This window comes from Peromyscus maniculatus, chromosome 13 (genome assembly GCF_049852395.1).
Source record: "Peromyscus maniculatus bairdii isolate BWxNUB_F1_BW_parent chromosome 13, HU_Pman_BW_mat_3.1, whole genome shotgun sequence".
In the NCBI taxonomy this organism is placed as follows: domain Eukaryota; kingdom Metazoa; phylum Chordata; class Mammalia; order Rodentia; family Cricetidae; genus Peromyscus; species Peromyscus maniculatus.
The window spans coordinates 50674094-50697230 of record NC_134864.1 but is presented as its reverse complement, the minus strand read 5'-3'; the positions used below and the strand labels follow the sequence as shown (position 1 = coordinate 50697230).

Sequence of the window (23137 nt, the reverse complement as noted above, 5' to 3'; positions counted from 1 at the left end):
GCTCCAGGCTAGCTGGCAGTTCCGGCTCCGCTCTCCGCTTCACCACGGGGGTGCTGGAATTACAGATGCCTGCCATCAATTCTGGCTCTCTTTTAAAAACGAGGATTCAGAGGCTTGAAGTGTTCTCAGGCTTGCCAAGCCAGCGCTCTTACCCACTGAGCCATCTCAACCAGCCCACGTCTTTTAATTAAAAAAGAAATCCAAGCTTTTAAATCAACAAAATGTGGGTTTTCATGCATTACAAAAATTTATATTGGATGAAAACTGGGCATGATATTTTTAATGATAAATTTGAGAGGAATGTATTTTAAAAACGAAAACAAAACAAAACAAAAAAAAACCAAACAAACCTTGATTTTTGAATGGTGATAATGCCTGAGATCGAACGAAACAAACTGAGAGTTTTTACCACTTAAAGAATTACTATTTTGGACTAATAACACTAAACATTCTCTTTGCTTGAGACCAGGTTGCATTCTGTCCTATTACCGTCCCAAATGAATATTCATTTTTAAGAGCCCTCATAAGAGTTGAGGGGGAAAAAAAAACCCATTTGAGGTAATCCTTCCATCAAATGAAGTTTTAAAATATAATTACTGCAAAAATGCAATAGCTAAGTAGAAAGCAGAGCACCGCACTCCTGCGCCGCAAGCCAGGGTGAGCCAGGATAAGTGAATAAGTCAGTTTCCTAGGCCTGGAGATTTGTGCCGGGCTTCAGCGTAATCGGCCCACAGAGAAGCACCATCTCGTTGTGTTTGTACTGTACGAGCCAGCGGGATTTTATAATTCTTACCTTTGGGTTGAAAATAAGGTTCAGCTTTAATTGTTTTCAAAAGGGCACATTTCTTAAGGGGCTCATTTATTCAGGAAGTGAAGGCCAATTTGCCGGTTTAAATGGAAATGGTTTTTCAGTGATCAGAAAACGTGAAGGTAAGTTTTATCATAAATGGAGCTCGCACATTTTTCTTTATTTGCCAAATTAGTTCTCATTCATGCAGGAAATGGAAACGTTTTGCCTACATTTGCATTAAAGCTCCCCTCTCTAATATTGGCTGCCTGAAAAATCGCACCTATCGTATTTTGAACAGGCAGCCCAATTATCAGTGGCTTTCAATTAGAAAGAAAGAAAAAAAAAATCTCTCAAATTTGTAGAAAGCATCTTGGTACCTAGCTGGCAGAACCTAATTTGTGGGCAATTATAGCTTGATAACAGTCTGCAAACATTTCTTTGAGTTGCTTAAGCTAAAACTAAATATTAAAAACTGCCTAATAAAAAATTGGTTGAAATAATTTTAAAGCACATGCAAAGCAAGTGTTTCACTTCCGTTACTGCCGCATTATTACCTATGAACCAATAAGTGCAAATCAGTGATGACGCAAAGATTTTTTTCAATTAAAACCTCATTTGGTTTTCTTTATTTAAAAACCACTGTATTTTTTTTTTTTATGCACCGAACCAATTACAAATTTTCATCAGTAATCCTGACTTGTTGGGACTATATAATAAACGATAGTTTATAACTCTTTCGTAAGAATTATTAACTGAACAAGTTAATCTCATCTTCCAGCCCAAAATAAGACAAATTTCGTTTTCAGCTCCACGATCCCAGATAAGTTATTTGAGGATAATAAATCTCACTTCATAGAGCTGTAAGGGATAAATATTTATTGTAGGAGGAAAAAAAACCAGTTTTTCGTGGATCCTAGGTGTCTAGGAAATGGGATTTCAAGTTGAAGAAACTGGTATTATTTTCTCCGCGGGGCTGGGAACGCAGCGAGTACGCTGTCATCAAGTGGTCCCCCAGCCCTCGTGTTCTGTCCCTCCTTCCCTCTCCCCAGCAACAGTACAGATACCTTTTCTTTCTTTTTTCTTTCTTTCTTTCTTTCTTTCTTTCTTTCTTTCTTTCTTTCTTTCTTTCTTTCTTTCTTTCTTTCTTTCTTTCTTTCTTTCTTTCTTTCTTTCTCTCTTTTCTTTTCTTTTCTTTTCTTTTTTTTCTTTTCTTTTCTTTCTTTCCTTCCATCCTCCCTTTCTCTCTCTCTCTCTCTCTCTCTCTCTCTCTCTCTCTCTCTCTCTCTCTCTCTCTCTCTCTCTCTCTCTCTCAGCTTTCTTTTCTTCTGGTTTCCAAGACAGGAATTCTCTCTCTGCTGTTTGTTCTATCGACTGAATAGCTGACCCCTCCGATGAGGCCTGTGCCTCCTCCCCATCTCCAGCCTCTTGAGTTGGCTCAGGGCTGGGTTGCATGCTCTCTTCCTGACTGACAGCTTCCAGTTTCAAGTCTTTAAAATAGGATCACGACTTAAGATCTCTGAGCCCTCTTTGAGCGCTCTAGACTTCTGAGTTCCATACTCGGGGACCTAACTGGGAACTCGGCATCTTTGCTTTGATACTGAATAGGCAGCTCACATTTGATGCCGCTAAATCACAGCTCAGAGTTCCTGGACTGGTCCCAATATGTCTCTTGAAATTCATGTATTAGGAACAGTTCCCAAATTCATACGGTCATGGTATTCAGAGGTGAGGAGGAAAAAATTAAGATTTTTATTATGTATTAAGCATTATTAATCTTTCTGGAAGATACAATAAATTGTATATTAATAACTGATAATTTATTATTAATAATAAAATTAATAAATATAATTGAAGACAAATTTCAAAGATGTATGTGGTACAAAAGAATCATTAGTTTAAACCATGTTTTCGGTTTTTTTCCTTGTGGGTGTAAAAATAACAGTAGCCTCATGGAGCAGTTGACTTGAGCTTTTGAATGTTCTCCTCTTCAACGTATGTTGAATATAGTGTCCAACTCCTTGATAAAAACACAGCCCTTTAGTGGGGACGCAGAGTACAATGGTAGAACATTTGCTGTACAGGGGTAGACTATGAAGTCTTGGGCTGTACTCCTGTACTACAACCAAAACAAAACCTCCCCTAAACCCAGACGAATGCCCGGAGATGCTTTGCTCTATTCTTGAGACAGGACCTTGTTATACTGTACAGGCAGTTCTTAAACTCTTTGGCTCAAGAGATCTTCCTACCTCAGTCTCCCAAGGGCTGGGATGATAGGCGTGCGTCACTATGCCAGGCCCACATATTGACATACAGAATGATTTTTGCTAAGTTTTAAATAATTATAAAGAGCCATTATTGCTTGGCATACTTCCTCTGACTTTTTGGCTCCTCTCTGGCTTTGATCAACCTGAATAAAGGTTTGCTCTAGAAGTGGCATCCTCAGGAGGAATTTACTAAATGCGAGACAAATACTTCCTGTCATGGACAGTACCTGAAGGGCTACCTGAAAAGAAATGGTCTTGACCTGTGCACAACCTTGAGTTAAAAGTGAGGAAGTTGTCCACTTGAGACCAGGTTTTGGATTAAGATCTTTGTAAATGGTGAAGATTCATTTTTTTATGAAAGCAAAAGCACTGAATAGGTAGCTGTTAAGACTCAATTAAAAGTTGACTTCTAGGGACAGAGTTTCCATGCGTATTTCTGTAGGCTCTTTCAGGCCCTGGCACATCTTGAGTGTTTTACAGTTTTGCTGCCCGGGTTTGGGTTGTAGGGAAAGAAGAACAAACAAACAAACAAACAAACAAACAACACTATCTCCAGTGTGGCACAAACCAATTTCTGACCTTTTGATCCACGTTTCTAGAATCTCTCAGAGCTTTCTGCTTATATGAAAAATTGACACTTAGTGTCAATTAGGATTTGACAGTGACTGGTTTTCTTTTCTCCTCCAGTATAAGAAGCACCGTTCTTCGCAGGCACATACCAACAACTTCGCCAAGTCTGTGGTCAACCTTGTGGATTCTGTAAGTAACCTGGTTTTCTTGAAACTTCTTTTCATTGATCCAAAAAGCATGGTTTATGTCTCTTTCTCTCTATTCACGGATTACGTTAGCTATTTCTCGGATGAAGCAAAAAATTTATTCACATACGTATCCATACATATTCATATCCTGGTGAAGAAAGTGTTGGATGGTGAGCTTTGTAAAAAAAAAAAAAAAAAGTATTCTGGCCTTTAGAATTCTCAGAATCCCCAAGACGCTTTAGCATTGTTTCTTTCTCTTAAGCTTATTGACTTTCATTAATTATCATTTTAATTCTATGTATCTGTGGGGTGCAGTGTGATAATTCGATACATGTGTATGGTATCTAATGAGCAAATCAAGAGAAGCTGGCATTGCCACCTCCTTAAACAGTAAGAAATTTTTATTAACCCACAGTAATTGTATAGTATTGCCTCTGTTATTAGCAGAGTCCATGGGGGATAAAGAGCAACGGGAGAAGAATTTAAGGCTGGAAATTATCCTCCGCAAATGAGACTTTATTAATAACTACTTGAGCTTTTCCTAAATATTTTGCGTAAGTCGAGAAGTCCTAATGGATTGAGGCAGCATGTGTTTAGAGAATTTAGATAGATGAAAATTTCAAGGCAATGTATTTATTATCTTAGTTCTCCCATGGTGGAATGTTTCAGACTCGATTTCTAGCATTCTAGGTGATAGAATTGGGTGTCATTGCCACATAAGATAATTTGAAGCAATGAAATGTCTACTTCCTTCAAAGGGGGGGTCTGACCTTAAATATCTTCACTATTGACTTGCTTCCCCTCGCACCCCCTCTCCCCGTCACTTCCTAAGTTCCAAAGAATGACCGTTTAGATTTTCTTCTTCTTTCCTGCCTTAGGTAGTAACCCCACAGAGCTGAATTTCATACATTATGTTCCAATAAATAATTCAATTTGACTCACATAAATTAATTTATGTATTCTTCTGTGAAGTGCTACTTTGTTAGGCTAAATATATTTTTATCTTGTATTTATTGTATGGACCCTCTTAACTGTGGAAAAAAATCATTTTTATAAATTGCCAAGCATCTAAATGCTACTCACTCTGAGGATCTGCCTTTTAAACAGCCCCAAACCACCCATCATGTAAATATTCATAACATATTTTGTGCACCTAGCATATGTTATGTGCCTCATAGGCACAGCTGACAAAATTGTAATATGAGTTGATGTGCATAGAATATGTAATATAAAATTAAGGTTGAGCCCCTGAGAGCCAGTTTACATCTGCCTTATTACTTTTCTTTAATTTCAGCTCTTGTCAATCTGCTCAGAGGAAAGCCATAGATGGATATGGAAAAGAGAATCTTAAACACATCTTTTCCCATGCAAAAGCTATTTATTAGGCAGCATCTCTCAGCGTTAGTCATTTTTGCATGATTGACTAGACTCCTACTTTGCAAAATTTAATTTTTTAGTTTGTGTTATATTTATAAAGTTCTGGAGCTGATCGTTCATTGCAAAAAATATGTTACACTTAACTCGTCTTTGTGTAAAGCCATTATAAGCGTCAACTTGATGATAATTCCATCATTTGGTGCCTTTTAAGACCGTTCATCTGTTTTCTTAGTTTAAAAGTATGACAACATGGCAGCTCTCATGGAAGTTGCTTAATTCTGTAAGTTATGTATTTGGTCCAAAGTGGAGAGAACAGAAGAATAGCAGCATGCTGTGTGTTAGCGATGCCATTCCACAGTGAGGGTGAGGTTGGCGATGTAAATCTGTCTCCCCCCCACCCCCCCCAACACACACACCCTCTCTTGGCCTCAGATCCGTGATTCACTCTGAGAGTTATTATGTTGTGTGGCAAGGCAGCTGTACCGTTTGATGAACTGTCCTAAACCTGCAGGTTATATTGCGCTTAGAGTCACTGTGTCAGGCTCTGGCTTGTTGCCTCCTGTGGGGTTTGGAAAGGTTATTTTGCTGAACCCCGTTGTCAGAGCAGGTCCTGGCTTGAGAATCTTGTCATCCCGGCATCCCTCTCATAAGATGCCAGGCAACTGAAGATGCTGAGGTGGGGGCGCGGAAGTAATCTTGAGGAGAGTTGAGAATACTGAATTGTGTGATTTTTTTCTCCTTGGTTTTGGTGCTTGGAAAAGAGAAAGGAAAAAGCAGACGTTGTATGACTAGCTAATGCTGACCCCCATGTTCTCTCACCTCCCCCTTCCTCCTTTCCACTGACTCACTCACTGATTGTGCATGTTTGACCCAGTGTTTTCCTCCTGCACCTGTCCTGTTCTGTACCCTCAGATTTACAAGGAACAACTCAACACCAGGGTTGTCCTGGTGGCCGTAGAGACCTGGACCGAGAAGGATCAGATTGACATCACCATCAACCCTGTGCAGATGCTGTATGAATTCTCCAAGTACCGGCAGCGTATCAAGCAGCATGCCGACGCGGTCCACCTCATCTCGTATGTGCTATTTCCGGCTGTTACGGCAGTTCCGGCTCGGCACTTATCTTTATCTCCTTATGGTATCAATTAGGTTACAGATCAGGGAGCAGTGACGTCTATAAAGTTGCTGTTGAACCCTTTCTCTGTTCAGAGAGGTAGAATTCCAGGGCTGGGGTGCTGTGGTTCTCTGGCCAACCAGCTCTCCTGTCGGAGCATCCAGGGCTTCTATCCGGAAGGTCAAATCACAGTCCAAGATGCTTCTGGCACTGTTGCCTTCATTGCAGGCAGCAGGGCTGCCAGGCTGGGAGAAGGGCAAGAGGGAACTCCTTTTGTTTCCCGAGCCTGTGTGCATCTGTGGCACCCAGTTTGCGAGAGCGCAGTCACGTGACCACACCTCGCGGTAGGAAGTCTAGAAAATGAATACGGTTGTGTGTCTGTCACGGCAGGAAGAGGGCTATGCTTCGTTCCACTCTTCCTCTTTCCTTCTCACGACAAAGCCGTGTTCACACATGCCTCCGTGGTCCCGTCCTGCCCTCAAGCCAAACAAACACCTTCCTTCCTTACCTTTTGCTTCTACTCTCTCTTCTTTCTCAGCCTTGATCAATTTGTGACAATTAGCCATAAGCTGCTCTCTAGTGGAAAGAGCCGATGTGTTCATAACGGCGTAGACTGAAATCTATTTAAACACGGTTTTGTGTTTCCAGTTGAGGGTGGTTTTCAGGCTGCAAGGTGTGGGAGAATACCTATGTTTTGGGAACGTTTCTGTGGTGTTTCCTAACTGTGCTTTGTTTCTCTAAGGCGTGTGACATTCCATTATAAGAGAAGCAGCCTCAGTTACTTTGGAGGTGTGTGCTCTCGCATCAGAGGGGTTGGTGTAAATGAGGTAAATTTCATGTTTTTTTTTTTTTTTTTGTTTTGGTTTGGTTTTCCGAGATAGGGTTGCTCTGTGTAACAGTCTTGGCTGTCCTGGAACTCGCTTTGTAGACGTGGCTGGCCTCAGACGCACAGAGATCCGCCTGCCTCTGCCTCCTAAGTGCTGGGATTAAAAGCGTATGCCCCCACCAGCCGGTTCATGCTTTCTTTAACTAGAATTCTGTCGTTACAACTGATCGTGTTCTTTAAGGCTCAGTGTATAACAGTGCATTTTTCAGTGGTGACACTGAGGTTGTAGCATGAGTGACAGATCAGTAAACAGAGCCCAAAGTCCTTCGTTAAGTTCCTAATGATAGCTTTGGATATCGCCACGGTAGTTTCGCCAAGTGTAGACATTTCCTGAAAATTGGCCTATGTAGCTGAGATGCTAAGTTTTTTTTATAAACTTATCAATCTTTTTCCTATGACTTGTTTTAAAAAGTTTTTAGTGCTTTCCTGCATATATTAAAACTAACTCATTTAAATCAAAAGTTTACAGATTATGGCTTGTCTCTCTATGTACATTTTCATTTTTACATTTTCTCCTTAAGTTCGGTATGAATGGAAGCAAATGTTTTCATAGAATCATTGTTTGGGCACTTTTATTATGAACATTCTTAGTTGAAAAAAGCACCTCAAAGCTTAACCAGCTGTATCAGAACCCTGGCCAACACTGGAGAATATGCTTTTTACCAGGTGGTCCCACTTGTTCAGTGGGAAGCCTTTCTGGGCGGATTTGCATGATGTGGAGTCTATCCTTAGCTCACACATTGAGTTGGAGCACAGCCTGGGTGACTTGGATTTTCTGTTTCCATGTGGAAACTTCCTTCTCTCAGTGCTTTGGGCTCAGTGCTTGAGAAAGGATGATTCAAGAGCGTATGCCATCTTTAGCTGATGTCAAGCTCTACTATGGACGTGAAATGATAGCGATAACAATTAAGGAATAACCACTGTGTCTGTGCACTCTCTCAAATGTTTCCCCACGCACTTTCCACTCTGAAAACCAGTATGGTCTTCCAATGGCAGTGGCACAAGTACTATCACAGAGCCTGGCTCAGAACCTTGGAATCCAGTGGGAGCCTTCCAGTAGGAAGCCAAGTATGTACACTGACTTGTTAATTGAGTTCACGTATTATTCTGTCTGTGTAATGCATGTCCAGTCATTGAGAATGTTTGATTCCAAAGTCACTGTAGTTTAATTAGAGTGTTATCTCATTCCTTTAAAAAGAAAAAAGTCTTGAGCAGCTTGAGATAATTAGTAGGCTATTTAGGTGGGAGACATTTCTCTTTCAAAATCCATAAGCTCATGCCTGGTCAGTTCGTTCTTGCATTGAGACTATGAAGACAAGATGGGGTGGTGGTGATTGATACACTCCTCAGCGTCCTAACCATTTGAGCATAGACACAACGTGCCAGCTCCAGCTCCAGGGAAAGCTCATCAAAGACACAGTGGCATGGGAAGGAGCTGAGGTCTCCAGCAGACAAGGATCTCATATTTAAGTGCTCATGACCCTTACCCACACAGTCACATCCAGACAGGTGAGCCCCCCTGCTTTCCCTTCCTGGGAAAGCCTGCCACTGGCCTATTAAGCTTGGGATGGGTAGGAGCGAGACAAAATGGTCCTGGTGCAGAGGTAGGTCCAAGAGGGAGTTCATCCATGACCCCTGACCCATGCAGCAAAGTAAGACAAGTGACTGTTGATGTCACTCCGTTTGATCAATGTTTTCGTGGAGAAGGAAGGAAAGAATCAACTTATCCAGTGGACCGAGGACTAAGGGACCACCGGAGATGTAGAAGCTCATGGATTTATCTAATTTCTTTTAAAAATCAGACGAAAGTCCGTACCTCATTTCTTTTAAAAGCAGGATGAAGTCCAATCTGAATTATAGTCCCCTTTGTGCTAGCATGGTACTCAAATATAATTTTGATACATTTATTTTCGTGGTAGAAGGCACAACATCACAATAGAACCTTGGAGGAAGAGAGCAGCATTGTTCATTTAATGAGAAAATAAGCTGAAGTCCTCGTCCTCTTATTATAATCGTGAGAGCTAGGAGGAAAAAAAAAATCTCTTTTCCCACTGAGACCTTCCCGGAGAAGAAAAGAAAAATGCATTATCTCGCATGCTGTCCTGTGTGTGATTAATATGGAGCACTGTGGGGGAGTGGAATAGCATCTTGTGTCCGCAGGCTTGATTCCCTTTATGGGTACGTTAATGACCAAGCACACAGCCATGATGGCACCCGCACATTTTGCAAATCTCTATAAACTTGCTCAGAGCATTTACTCTCTCATGGAAGTGGCTGCTCCACCTTAGTTTCAGGACCTGGCCCAGGTAGCTCAGAATCAGGAAGGAGAATCACTAGGTTCAATAATTGAAAATCCTGGAGGCCAGTACTGGGGTCAGCTGAGAGATGGTAATGGGTTGGATGGTGTAGCAGCACAGGATGGCTGTTCTCCAAGTCTCTGGCTGATCCCGGCAGTGACTCCAGCAAATTGAATTCCTTTCTTTAACTGCCCTGTGTCTGAAGGACTTTGGTGACATTGTGTTGTATTCTTATAGCTCATCCAGGGATGCCATCTGGGTCAACCCTAGAGCCACTGTAGGAAATAGGCAGAGAGGCACTGCTTCCATTTTAGAAGCAGACCCCCACACACAGAGAGAAAGAGAAAGAGAGAGAGAGAGAGAGAGAGAGAGAGAGAGAGAGAGAGAGAGAGAGAGGGAGGGAGGGAGGGAGGGAGGGAGGGAGGGAAGGAAGGAAGAAAGGAAGAAAGGAAGAAAGGAAGAAAGGAAGAAAGGAAGAAAGGGAGAAAGGGAGAAAGGGAGAAAGGGAGAAAGAGAAAAGAAAAAAAAGCTGAGTGGCTACCCTGTTCCCTAGTGGTAGACTAGAATTCAGCTTTTTGTTTCTAGCCTGTCATACTTCTAACTGTATACACATTGGGTTTTATGACTCTAATTGACATGTCTGAAATACAAAAAACGAAGAGGGGCCCAAGTTCTTTTCTTAGGAAGCAACCTATATACTCCAGGCAGAAGGAACCATTGATTTAAAGTAGAGGAGTCTTGACACTGTGTGTCTTTGATGTAAAGTGGTATTGAGGAATTTTTGCAGGAGCTGGTACAAACTGAAACTGTGACTTTGTTTCCCTGCCCTCCCTCCGCTGCTCTTATTGTTTCATTGGGCTAGAATGTGAGTGCATAGAATCCTGGGGCGGCTGCATCATGGAAGAAACAGGGTGAGTTTGCATCACACTCGCATTTGATGTATGCCTGTTGTAAAAATTGCTGCATATATAATAATTAGAGGCAGAGTCTCTCAGGTACTGGTCTTTTAGGCTAGGCACTTAGAATGAATTCAGTAATTAATTGTCTGGTATTTTAAAACTGACAGTGCTAATTCACTTTATATTTTAATTTTTAATTTAAGGTTGGGGAGAAATGCGAAATGTATTAGCCACTTCTATTTATTAACCCTTACAGGAGTCACATGACTAAAAGCTTCTGCATTTAGGGGAGGCATTAATCTTTTAATATACTTAGAGTAAAAAGCAGATGGTCTATCCGAGGCAGTCAGTGAAAATCAATTCAGTCATCCATTTACATTTTTAGGAACTCATAAATACATGTTTATGGTAATAAATTTATAGTATACTCTTTATAAAGTCAACAGAGCTTTTTTTTTTTTTTCCTTTTAATTTGGAGTTGTAATGCCTAAACAAGAGAGTTGTCAAGTGGTGGACCATCAACATTAATTCCCCCGTCTTTACTTGGTGGGCACTTAGGTAACCAGACCAGCTGTTCCACAGCATCAGTGTACTGAGCCCTGGAACCAGGCTGCTGGCACAGGAGTCCCGCACTATGCAGGCCACTGACACCCAGCCTCCTAAGAGGTGGCCCACTGGGAGTCGGAGGGAGAGGTGTCTCTTACTGTCTTTGTCCAGGCCAGACACCTGTGTGCTCCAGTTTCTTGTCCTACCTTTATTCTGCACTGGTTACCGCCTCCTTTTCCAGGGCCCCTGCCTCCTCCCACCAGACCCTGGAGAGGAGAAGGCATGTGCAGTTGGCCGCTCTTGCCCACGACTTCGGAATGTACTCCTAGAAATGCAGTCTGGTCTTGAGAGGCTTGCCCTTCCCCAGCCACGTGACTTGTGCTCCATAGTTGAGTCCTGTGTAATAATAACAACACAGGGTTTGTAGCTGCCATAGAGAACAGTACCGCTTGTAATGTTGCTTTCATAGGACAATATTATTGTCTCTTAAACTGTCGGTTTCTAAATGAGTTTTGGATTGAATGCTTACAAGACGTAATAGACTATTTGAAGTTAATGTATGTTTTCTCAAACATATATTTGATATATTCCTTGTAAGACATCACCGTCAATAAAAAGTGAGTTTTAACCCCACAAGTACCCTCCTGTATCAGAATACATAAACTATTGTATCATATCCTAGAACGGCCTCTCCTCCTGGGCACTACTGCAGATATTCCCGAGGAAGCATCGTGTATGATTTAGCTTAACCTTGACGCATGCGTGCTATTCCCCTGTGTGCTGACATAGGGGTCTTAATTTGATTGAATAAATTACAGAGAGGTTCATTTTTTATTCATGCTAAATCATGAATATTGCTCAATAATTGTATTTGAAATGAAGAATAAAGAACCATTGCTCATGGGAGCATGCCTTAATTCTTTTTTGCTGTGGGCATACACACTGATAACATATGCATGTATGATCCAGCACATACTTCAGGGTTTATTCATTTACTTAAAATTTGGATTGTTGAAGCCTGAGTAACATTGTCTTTAATAAATTGACTCTCCTGACTCCCTCTTCAAAAAAAAAAATAATAAGGTCTAGTAGGTTGATGAACCCCTTTTATTCAGAACAGGATAAAAAAAAAAACTGTCTTTATTGAGACATCATAAATAAAAATTATCAAACTTTAAAACCTATCTTTGATTTAAGGTTCTTTGGTTGTATTTCCTTTCAAGTTGTATTTCAAGACAGATCTGTGTTTCAAGACAGATTTCAGGAGAGTTGATAGCCAGGGAGTAAGCAAGCCCCTGGTTCTGTGATGGTTCTTCCTTTTCTTTCTTTTACATACTCCACCCCATAAACATAGCCATTTGGGTCCATACATCTTGTCAATATTTGTGTAGATTCATCTATGTCCAGAGTGAGCATTCAGTGGTTCTTAATTTTCTTCTCTTATGATTGCTCTTGTTAAATTGTTTGCATCCTTGATTCTTTGTTTCTTAAGGGTATCCCATTCTCGAAAGTTCTCCAAGTGCAGCATTGCAGAATACAGAGACTTCTTACAGAGAGGAGGCGGATCCTGTCTTTTCAACAGGCCAACAAAGGTTAGCAATTTAGAAAGTAAAATTATTTTTTCCAAAGCTCAACAGTAAGAATGTGCCAAACATCAGAGATTTCTCTCAGAAAGAGGGTCTTTTGTCTCACAGTTTAATATATTGTCACAAGCAATCTCCCTTCCTCAGCCTCCCAAATGCTAGAATTACAGGTAGGAACCACTATAACCACCATGGAAAGATGTTCCGCTATAGGAAGTCTCTGAATGCTGAAGACTGAGTGAAAGATCAAATTGGGGATCTGTGTCCAGTGCTTGCTTGCAGACTCCACAAGCCCCCCAAAATGCAAAAATTCCCCCCAATGTTTATGTTAGGGTTTTCACCTTTTTGCTAAGGGATGGGGAATTATAATGATAAGGACTCTCTTGAATCCATTCTTTGTCAACAATCTCATTTAACTCTGACATTCTTTCTGGATGCTTAATTTTCCTCTCCTCCTGAGAGCCTCGTCTACCTCCAGCCCCAACTCCTTCACTTTCTACAGTGATCTGATCCCAGAAAGGAGGCATTACTGATATCAGCCAAGCCCCCCCACCCCCCCACCCCTACCCCCCCCACCCCCCGCAAAAATGGTTTTGGTCTAACACTTACAGATTCTCTAAGTACCATAAGTAATTCTGCCACATAGTCCCCTTCCCCTGGCAGCCCAGGCAGTCACTGGCATTTCACAGGAGTATGTATAAACAATATTGCAGCTCTGTAGCCACAAATTAAGAAAAACAACAACAACAAAAAAAAAAAACCCTACACATTTCCAGAAGAAGTTTTTAGGTGTTTTCAGAAAACACATTTGACAGAAAATTGCCTAAATTTTGAAAGTCTTCATTCAGTCCTCATGATGTAAATATTTATGTCTTGCTGTGGAAGCATGAAATGGTTTGATTATAGGATGTGCTTCAGTCCCCTTGACATTGAACATGGCCAGTCATCATTCTTTGCGAAAGTTCACCAAAGACAGAATTCTCAAACTGACAGGCTAAAGCCTTTGCACGAGGCCCCGTGTTTTTATAGGAGCATGTTTGGAAATGAAGCAGGCCAGCAGCTGAAAAGACCGTATCTGCACTATTAGCAGATGGTAGTGGAATCTGAACATGGAAAAAAAATTCACTTTTCCTTTACAATACACCTCAGGAGTCAGACAGAGTTCATTTGTATAGAAAATGTTCGCTACTCTACAAATTTAAAGAGTGGCAATATCATGGTGACCTATTCTTAAAAAAAAAAAAAAGGCGATTAAGGTAAACAACGGGTAGACTAATTTATTCCATACCTACCCCGAGCTGAGGAATACAGCTGGGTCAGGGAATGGAAGCCTGGGATCTGACATCCCTGTAAAAGCTCAGTGAAATAAAAGCTCTGTAAATCCCAGAAAAAGGAATTGAGACTTTTTAAAGTGACTTTGCGCCATTAAAATAGGCTGAAGGCCTTTCCTGGCCATCACCTCCAGGCACAGAAACCAGAAGGCTTCCAGGCATTTGAAATGAGTGAGATCTGTGATGAAGTCCTAATGTGGACTGCTGGTAGTTTCGAATCACACAGTGCATGGTTAGTGTTACCTTGCCTTGCCGACGGCAGCTGATTGTAAGCAGGGTGCTTGAGGAAACAGCACTCGCTTGTCTGGGGCCGGTTAAGGTTTCTAGGAGATACACAAAGTCCAACCATTGCTTTTCTCAGGTTTCCTATGGCAGGAAGAAAATTATATCCCGGTAACTTGGGAATTTCACATACACACACAAAGTGTTTACATATTCAATTTCAGAAGGATAATTTCTCCTTTTAAACTACAAGTTACAGTGATTAAAAAAGAAGGCCCCGTGGATCGCAGTGGAATAGTTTATATGTATATGTCAAAGAACTATTTTTTTTCTCCCTAGTGTTCTTAGTCAGTGAATATATGCATAGGCATGTGTTGCTTGTCATTTTCAGTTTGTATGCATATTTTCTGTGCTTTAGAAATCTTCCCAATTGCTGTGATTTCCAGCTGGTTTGAGATGGTGACCCATCTCAGGAAGGGGAAAGAACCAAGAATGAAAAGACGGGAAGTGTTGGTTATTTTTTAGCAGCCTTGGCCCTTTCTATTATCTCCTGCCTGCCAATCAGAGTAGCATGGAGATTAGCATTATTGACTCCCATCCAGCTTGGCAGGAAACTTTTCTTGCTTTTTATAATCGTTTCTTCCTGGAAGTAGTAGAACCAGGTCTTTCTTGGGTAGACTAAGTGGAAGGTAACTGTTGTCCACAGTGTGTATGGCTGCTGGGGGCAGGTTCTTCCTCTCTTGTTCACAGATTTGAGCATTTGTGGTTGGGATGTGCTGTTCCAGCTCCCCACAACACACACCCAAAAGTGGTCATCGTACCCAGAGAAATCCTGTTCCAATAGGAAATAGACACATTTGTCATAAGTAATCAACTTCCCCAACAATTGGTCTACAATATTTTCATCCAGAAACAAGTTCATGGCATCACTGGGGGGGGGGGGGAAGATATTCTAGAAACTTGCCTCTGTTATGACCTCAGCAATGACTGAGAGAATTCTGTGTTTTCGTTCACATGTCTATACATTAATTTTTTTCTTCATGAAACTAAATTGGGTATTAAGAGATTGAGTATTCGCAATACTTAATTTAGCAAAATTCCCAAGTTACTGGATTCATTTTGTTTCTGCTCACAGGTAATTCAAGAAATACAATGGTGGGACTTTGTGCCAGACAATGCACATTTCTTTCCGATGAGTGTGATGGCTTTGAATCTCTGACAACATTGTTCTAAGCTTATTGGCATTTCCTTGGTTGTATATCTCACACTTGGCTTTGACTAAACATATTTATCTTTCTGACAGTTTTGATGTCTTCTCAGCTGCCTTCAGTCAAGTCAGCAAATTAGATATCTATGAGTCTTATTAGTAATACATTTTAGCCCCATTAGAAAACATGGGAAGTGATCCATTTCTCTTGACGGCTTATCTCCATAAAACGTCACTCTAATGCTTAAGGTCGTCTCCTGGGACCCCACTAAGGAAATCTCCAGAGATCCCCCTTTCTAACATGTTTTTAAGAGTGTTATTAATAAGTGAATAGTATTTCCCCTCCACACACAATATATATAAGATGTCATAGTAAAAAGTCAGGGGTCTGGAAGGATGGCTTAGCAGTTAAGGGAACTTGCTGCTCTTTCAGAAGACTGGAGTTTGCGTCTCTGCACAATGCTGCACCGCTCACAATCATTTGTGACTCCAGCTCCAGGGGACCCAGTGCTCTCTTCTGGCCTCTGTGGCTACCCATGTGCTTGTGTGCATACCTTTACATCACTACACACATATACATAAATAAAAAGAAATAGAAAATAATAATAAATCATAGAAGAATCATATGACAGCGGAAACATAGCTGTGCATATGGCCAGGTTGGTGTGTGGATTTTCTGTGATAAATTCAAATGCTTCTCTTTGCATTCTCCAATCTCTTTCAGCTGTTTGAGCCCACAGAGTGTGGAAATGGATATGTAGAGGCTGGGGAGGAATGCGATTGTGGTTTCCATGTGGTAGGTATAAGAGAATGTCTTTACTTTTAGTGCGGTTCATCCTCTGAGTTAACAAGACAAGAGTAGCGAGCAGCCATGCTATCATCCATCATGGGGTCACTGCCTTATTCTTTTCTTTTTTTCCTGATCGCTATGATCAATGCTTCATCCCAGCTCAGACACGTAAGAATTAGTCATGTTGTCGTTACAGCCTTGTCTGAAAAGCCTAATGGATTGTTCTAATCAAATCCCTGACCTTTACAAAGTTAATTCAGAGCTCATATTCATCTCGGGCACCTTCTACAGAATGCTTTCCTATGCTGTGTGTTATTTTTTTCCTTTATAAAAGTAAACCCAGGTATTAAGAACATGGTAGAATGGTAGAGTTATAGAGGTGTTTGTGTTTTGGCAGTGCGGGGAGGTGGGGGGAGAGGTGCCTGCTAATGAATAATCATACTGATGGGAGATCAGTCTGCTGAGAAATGTGGCTGGAGTCTGTCATCATTTAAAGTGATTGATTCCTTCCTAAAATGTTAGTACTGTTTATAGAAGTCTTGTTATCTGATGCATAAGCTACACATGGAGGGAATGCTGAATGAGCGGCAGCAGCATGTTCCTGGTGTGCTCACAGGAGTGTTTTCTTTCTCTAGGAATGCTACGGAGTTTGCTGTAAGAAATGCTCGCTCTCCAACGGGGCGCACTGCAGTGATGGCCCCTGCTGCAACAATACCTCGTGTCTTGTGAGTCCCTTGGAAATTTCATCTTTCCTCTCATTCATTCACAAATGAGCCAACCATCTCCGTGTGTCTGTTGAACTTTTGAATAAACGTAATACAAGTTTTTGCCTGTTAGCCCAGTGATATTGTAGAATCAATAGTTATACCCAACTTCTGTGGGTCATAGCAGGCATCTTCTCTGTTATCCACACTCCACTGTCCTGCTCTCCCCTACTTCCTCTAGAGGGTGTACCTGTACATCCTCCAAGTTGCTCTGTTAACACAGATGGACAGATTAAATCATCAGACAGAGGCGAACAATTCGGTTGGTCTTTTAAATTATAAGACCTTACGTCCAACATTTGTTTTTCAAAACTTACCCTAATTTGTTTTAGACTCACAGTAGAAACACTAGTCCTTTTATCTCCCATTTGGCTTTCTGAATCTTTTGTAAAGTCAAGAAAGCCAGATGAGGAAGTACTTATATATGTTCACAAGTGTGCATGCATGTGTGTGTGTGTGTGTGTGTGTGTGTGTGTGTGTGAGAGAGAGAGAGAGAGAGAGAGAGAGAGAGAATGTGTGTATAGTCTTCCACTTACAGTGACTGCCAGTTAATTTTGAAAAGTCATTTTAATACTCCTTTTTCTCATATATCAGATTCATGACATTTCTGATAACTATAAAATTATACAACTTTATTACTTTTTTAATAACAGTGGAGGTTCTATGTCGTGATATGCTAGAAGATTCCAGCCTAGTTTGTGCTTGCTTTACATCACCTACCAAATGATAAATTGCTTGAGGCTAATTGAGACTTCGTATTCACCCATTCTTTGCCAGACAAACAGAATGTTTTATTTATCACAGGTAGTCATGGACACACTGACGATGATTTATATGAATCCACTGTAATTTGTTGCATGTATTTATCTAAAGCAAGATTAATACACTAATGGACAAATTAGTGACGGTTTGGTATGTATGCATATCGGTCCTTCAGAGAAATCTTGAATGTTTAATGACAGTGTTTCGTTCCTTTGTGTTAAGCTAAACCAGTGTGTCTTCTTTACATAATTTTCATCACATTGTTTTCTTAATATGTGGAGACAGTGGGCTTTGCAGTCTCCACGCAGTGCCTGTCTGATGCTCCTCTTCGGTGTAGGATGGGCATCTGAGCCTCATTTCTAACCTTCAACAATTTTACTAAATTGTAATGATTGTGAGAAAGCACAGGACTGTCAGTGAATCAGTGATTCTTTGTGGAGAATCAGTTCACACTAGCTCCTAACGCTGGGTGTTGGTTTGCAGTTTCAGTCACGCGGGTATGAATGTCGGGATGCTGTAAACAGCTGTGATATCACGGAATACTGCACTGGAGACTCTGGCCAGGTATGGAAAACTGCATCTGAGCTCCTCTCTTGTGCGGTGCATATTTTAATTCCTCCGATAAAGGCTGCATGTGTGGACCTGTTTTGGTTTCTTTATTTGGCTTTGTTTTCTAGGTGTTTTTAGCTCTCTCCCATACTATATATTACTTCAGGAAGTCTGGTGTAGTATTTGGGGATTTTCATCTCTTGTCTCTTTTTTCTAAATTTCCCCTTCATAAATATTTTTAGACGATTTATACTCAACTCATAAACCTTTTTCCTTAGGCCCCCCACACCTTATATGCTGTCTTCAAACATTGTGAACACTTTTTTTTTTTTTAAACAAGTTTTGGAAGGGAGCTGATGTAGGAGACCAGGAGCCAGCAGACCTTCTAATTCCTTGCCAGCTGCCAGTGTCCCCTACGGTCCTGCTTCTCGGCCTCTGTGCTTTGGCATGACTTTGGTCCATTAAAGTGGTTATAACGCTGTAATTAATATTGACTTCTTGAATCCCTTTTTGTATAATTTTTGCAGCTTTTTTTTAAAATTTATAACATGTTATTTTATGTCCTTATTTGCCATTCAAATGAACATCTGTTGAGTTGCTTGCCAAGTACTGCTGTAAATGCCAGGATGTGGAAGGCAACATGATTGTTGAGTCCTTGCTCTAAGTGAAACTTAGGTCCTGTTGTGTGTAGCGAGGCAGGTAAGTTAAATATATAGAGATAGGTGTATGTATACAGTAAGGTGCTGTGTAGAGAAGAGTGTGGTGGGACATTAGGTTAGAGGAGAGGGTATTGCAGGAGCTGTGTTAGTTAGGAGTTAGTTTGCAAACAGCAGCTGCAGAGGCATGGCTTCCATGGACGCAGTATAAAAGGCAGAGCTGAAGTTTAGTACAAAATGTTTCCAAAGGATGCCAGGGTTCTGGCTGGTGGGACCTGTGTGCCACAGGAAGGATTTGGGATTTCGTTTGACCTTCATTTTCTTTCTGATGGGTCTTCAGTAGGCTTTCCTGAGCTAGTGTGTGTGTGTGTGTGTGTGTGTGTGTGTGTGTGTGTGTGTGTGTGTGTGTGCTTCGTTCTTTCTTTTTTAATGATCACATGACAGTGCAAGAACTGTGGATTCTATCTTTCACAAGTGTAACAATCCTGACATACAATTTGATTGAGTTGTTAATTTTACAGACTATTACTATTTTCGTAACTGCAGTATATGCCCTTGGCTCTCACGTTCAGTCTTCTTAGAAGACTTTCAATCTTTAATTCCTGAATTGCCGTGGAGTTTACTGGAAATGAGGTTTTTAGAATGAGGATGCTGGGGCTGGGGAGTGGTTTGGTGGATAAAAGGCTTCCTGTGCAAGCCTGAGGGCCTGCCTGCGTTTGGGTCCCCAGCATCCCCATGAAAGCCCATGTCGTGGCACAGGCCTGTAATCTCAGCGTGGGAGGCAGGCACAGGAGAATTCCTGAGCAGCTAATCGGAACTGGTGGATTCCAGGTCAGGTGAGAGACCCTGTACCAGCACACAGATGTGGAGAGTGATAAGAAGATACCCAGTGTCAACCTCTGATCTCCACAGGCACACATGGAGTTGGGTGTGCACATACACACCACACACACACACACACACACACACACACACACACACCACAATACACATGTGTTCATACACTATACACACACATATATACACAAGTAAAATAAAATAGGGCTTCTTTGCTCAACCTATTTTATTATCTAAGAAATGCAATTGTTTTTCTTTTTACCTCATGTATCTTTGGTGGAAACCGTACCGTTAAATTCATCTTTCAATGGCACGTTAGAATAGAATGTTATTTTATTAGTAATTTTAAAATCTGATCATCAGAATGAACCCAAAGTAGGTGGTCGATATAGAAGGACAAAAAAACCATAATATTTTCTTCTATTTTGTAAGGGACAATGGATTTTGAATTTATTGATATTCAGAGTTTTTATGAAAATAGAATCTCTGCATCCCATGGCTGTATTATGCCCTTGTCTTTTTGACTTCATGTTTTTAGTTAATTTTTATATTAGCATCTACTGATATCTCTGAACTCCTTTTTCTTTCTTTTAAAACATAAAAAATAAAATAAGATAAAACAAAAACCATCATATCAAAGTTGGACAAGCCAAGCCAACAGAAAGAGCTCCAAGAGAAGGCCCAGGTATCAGAGACTTCCCACATCTGGGAATCCTGTAACAGTGCTAAACTGACAGCTATAATGTATACACAGAGGACCTGGTGCAGACCTGTGCAGGCCCTGTGCTTGCTCCTTCAGTCTCTGAGTTCAGATGAGCCTTGCTCAGTTGTTTTCGAGGGCCTTGTTCCCCTGATGTCCTCCAGGCCCTGTCTTCCCCACCCCCTCTGCCTTCTTCTCTTCTGTTGAGTTCCCTGAGCTCTGAGGGGAGGGATTTGATGGAGACACCTCGTTGAGAGCTGTGTTGAACGTTTTTCTTTTTCGTTGCACAGTTTATGATGGAGCAATCAATACTCGAGCCACTGAAAGAAATCCTCGGCAAACAATACAGCGACATAACAAAGATATTTGAAAGCTGTGGAAATGGTCTCAGCAAGTGCTAATAATTAGTGGGGGTATTCCATAATTTAAAATAAGCACCATTGAAACCGCTTCAGGTGAATCTTCTAGATTCATAGATGCCCAAATCACGCGGACCCCCCCCCCCCCCAAAAGACAACCACAGAGACCCAATCCCATATAGGGAATGTTTGGAATGTCAAGCATTTCCCCTTAGATGCAGGCCCTCCCCTGGGTGGGTTCGCTCATGGCTTTTTCTGGATTCTGCATGTTACCTGCCAGTGAGCCTGTTACAGAGGCTGTGTCTGGGCCTCTAAACCTGTCATGGCAGTTGTGTGGTCAAGCTGTTTCCCCCCACCTCACCCTTGCCGCCACCCCACTTTCTGCATGGCATCCCAGGTGAATCTGGGGTGCAGTGGTGCTCCAGAGTTTTACTCCGAGAGGAGAGGTCTAGATTTACTCCTCTTCTGCACACCCTGGGAGGATGAAAGAAGACTCGGAAATTTCCCATTAAATATTTCAGTGATGAGCAACTGCCCTTAATGATTTTTTTTTTTTGAGGCAAGGTCCTATTTTGCAGCCCAGGCTGGCCAGGATCATTCCATTCCTGCTTTCTGCCTCCTGACTGCTGGGATTCCAAGTGTCTCAGGGACTTTTCTATTGCTGTGATTGCCGTGACAAATCCCTTGACTGAGACAAATTATAGAAGAGCCAAACCGTTTTACCAACTGGGGACCGAGTATTCAAATCTGTGTGCCCATGGGGCCGTTCTCATCCAGATCACCACAGCAGGTGTGCGCTGCCACACCTGTCTCAACAACTGGCTTTCCTTAGCCTAAACTAAAAGCAGATTGATTAGAAGTCGCCTCACTTGTAGCTGTGACAGCTTATAATGAGGGCTATTTTGTGTGTGTGTGTGTGGTGTGTGTGTGTGTAGAGCAGTCTTCCAGGTTTTTTGTTTTTGTTTTGTTTTTTTTTTCCTTTCCTTTCCTTCTCAAGATGTCACAAAGGTGATGTACCTGTTCTTGGGATGCCTTTTCCCCCTCTCCCCATTTCTATTTGCTGTGGTTGTACTGGTTTTGGGGTAAGTGAATAATTGATGATCGTTGATTAACGAGATAATGATTGTTTTCTGAGGGAATTCAGAGGAGATGGAAGAGGCCACAGGGACCTCTGCTTCTGTAAAGTTTGTGTTAGTGTCAATCAAAACCTCCCTAAGATAGTCAGCACCAGGCGGATCGAAAAGTCACGGTGGATAAAACCGTCAGGGGCTCCGGCCTTTAGGAAGATGTAAAACTGACTTGCTTTTTTTTTTTTTTTGCAAAGTGTCCTGGAGTGTATCATTGCACCTGGGAAATGCTGCATGAGTCCTCATCCTTCTGTGACGAGCTCAATGCACCGCCCTAGGTGTGGGGCCTAAAAAGAACTCCATTTTACCAGTATGGGTGCTCCATTCATTTTCTTAGTCGGCTGGTAGTAATTGAGCGCCCACCGCAGCCCGGTGTCGCTTTGTGCCGCAGGAAAAGCACCCAGAAAACCCTGCCTGCACGGAGCCCGTGTAATTGTGGGCACGGAAAGTGAGCCGACAGGGGAAGTATATGGATTGTCAGTTGGTGGTAGGTGTGGTACAGAAGGAGCATGTAGGAAATGGGGGACAGAGAATGACAGCATGGGAGGGAGCGGCCGCCTTAAAGAACGTGGTTTAGAGAAGGCTCTTTGGGAGGGTGATGGCTGAGCGGAACCCCCAGAGAGAAGATGGCGTCAGCCTTGCTGTAGTCAGGCAGTGGGCTGGCAGCATGCCTGGCGTATCATAGGAGTCCCATCAACTATTGAGAGAGCTGGAAATGAGGTCAGGGAGATAATGGGGTGTGGATGGGAGAGGCAGACGCGTGGAACTTGGACGAGATTCAGAATTTTTAAGCAGGGGACCAACATGATTTGGTGTTTATGTTTTAAGGGATCTCTCTGGGAGCGGTACAGCGAACCCGGAGTGTAAGCAGGGAGGCCTGGGTTGGAGATTATAATACAGGTTCGAATGATGGCAGCCTAGACCTGGGACTAAATGGTAGACGTTGTGGGAAAGAGTTGATGCTTTCGAACTGAATCTGAGGATTTGCAGTCACACTGGATGGTGTGTGTGAGATGAAAAGACCAACGCGGGGGGGGGGGGGGGGCTGCTGATGAAGAAGGATGGAGGCTCTGGATTGAGGCCTGAGCCATTGTTAGGGTGAAAAGCCATTGGCTGAGAAAATAGGGAACGAGGAAGAACCTCCATGTGTCTCCCTATGTTACTTACTCCTTGTCTCATATTCTCTTTCAACATTCCGGCACCTGACTGTTTCTGCAGTCTCTCAACTGTGTAAAAAGTGTAACTTCACTTATTCTGGATAACTTCTGGGTAAAATGAAGTGCACTTTAAAATGGTGTGATAGATAGTTTTGCTAAAAA

The 23137-nt window shown here is 41.8% G+C and overlaps 1 protein-coding gene across 4 annotated transcripts in view; it reads left to right on the top strand.

The window, feature by feature from the left end:
* The window catches only part of Adam23 (ADAM metallopeptidase domain 23), a 154381-nt gene that overhangs the window by 96247 nt on the left and 34997 nt on the right, over positions 1–23137 (top strand). For all 4 annotated transcript variants that reach the window (XM_015993907.3, XM_042260240.2, XM_076550257.1 and 1 more), the window contains exons 10-18: positions 3742–3813; positions 6102–6265; positions 7046–7130; positions 8167–8257; positions 10349–10397; positions 12424–12523; positions 15999–16070; positions 16700–16789; positions 18074–18154. In XM_015993907.3, the coding sequence (XP_015849393.2) occupies positions 3742–3813; positions 6102–6265; positions 7046–7130; positions 8167–8257; positions 10349–10397; positions 12424–12523; positions 15999–16070; positions 16700–16789; positions 18074–18154 (804 nt within the window). The remainder of the gene's footprint in view (positions 1–3741; positions 3814–6101; positions 6266–7045; positions 7131–8166; positions 8258–10348; positions 10398–12423; positions 12524–15998; positions 16071–16699; positions 16790–18073; positions 18155–23137) is intronic.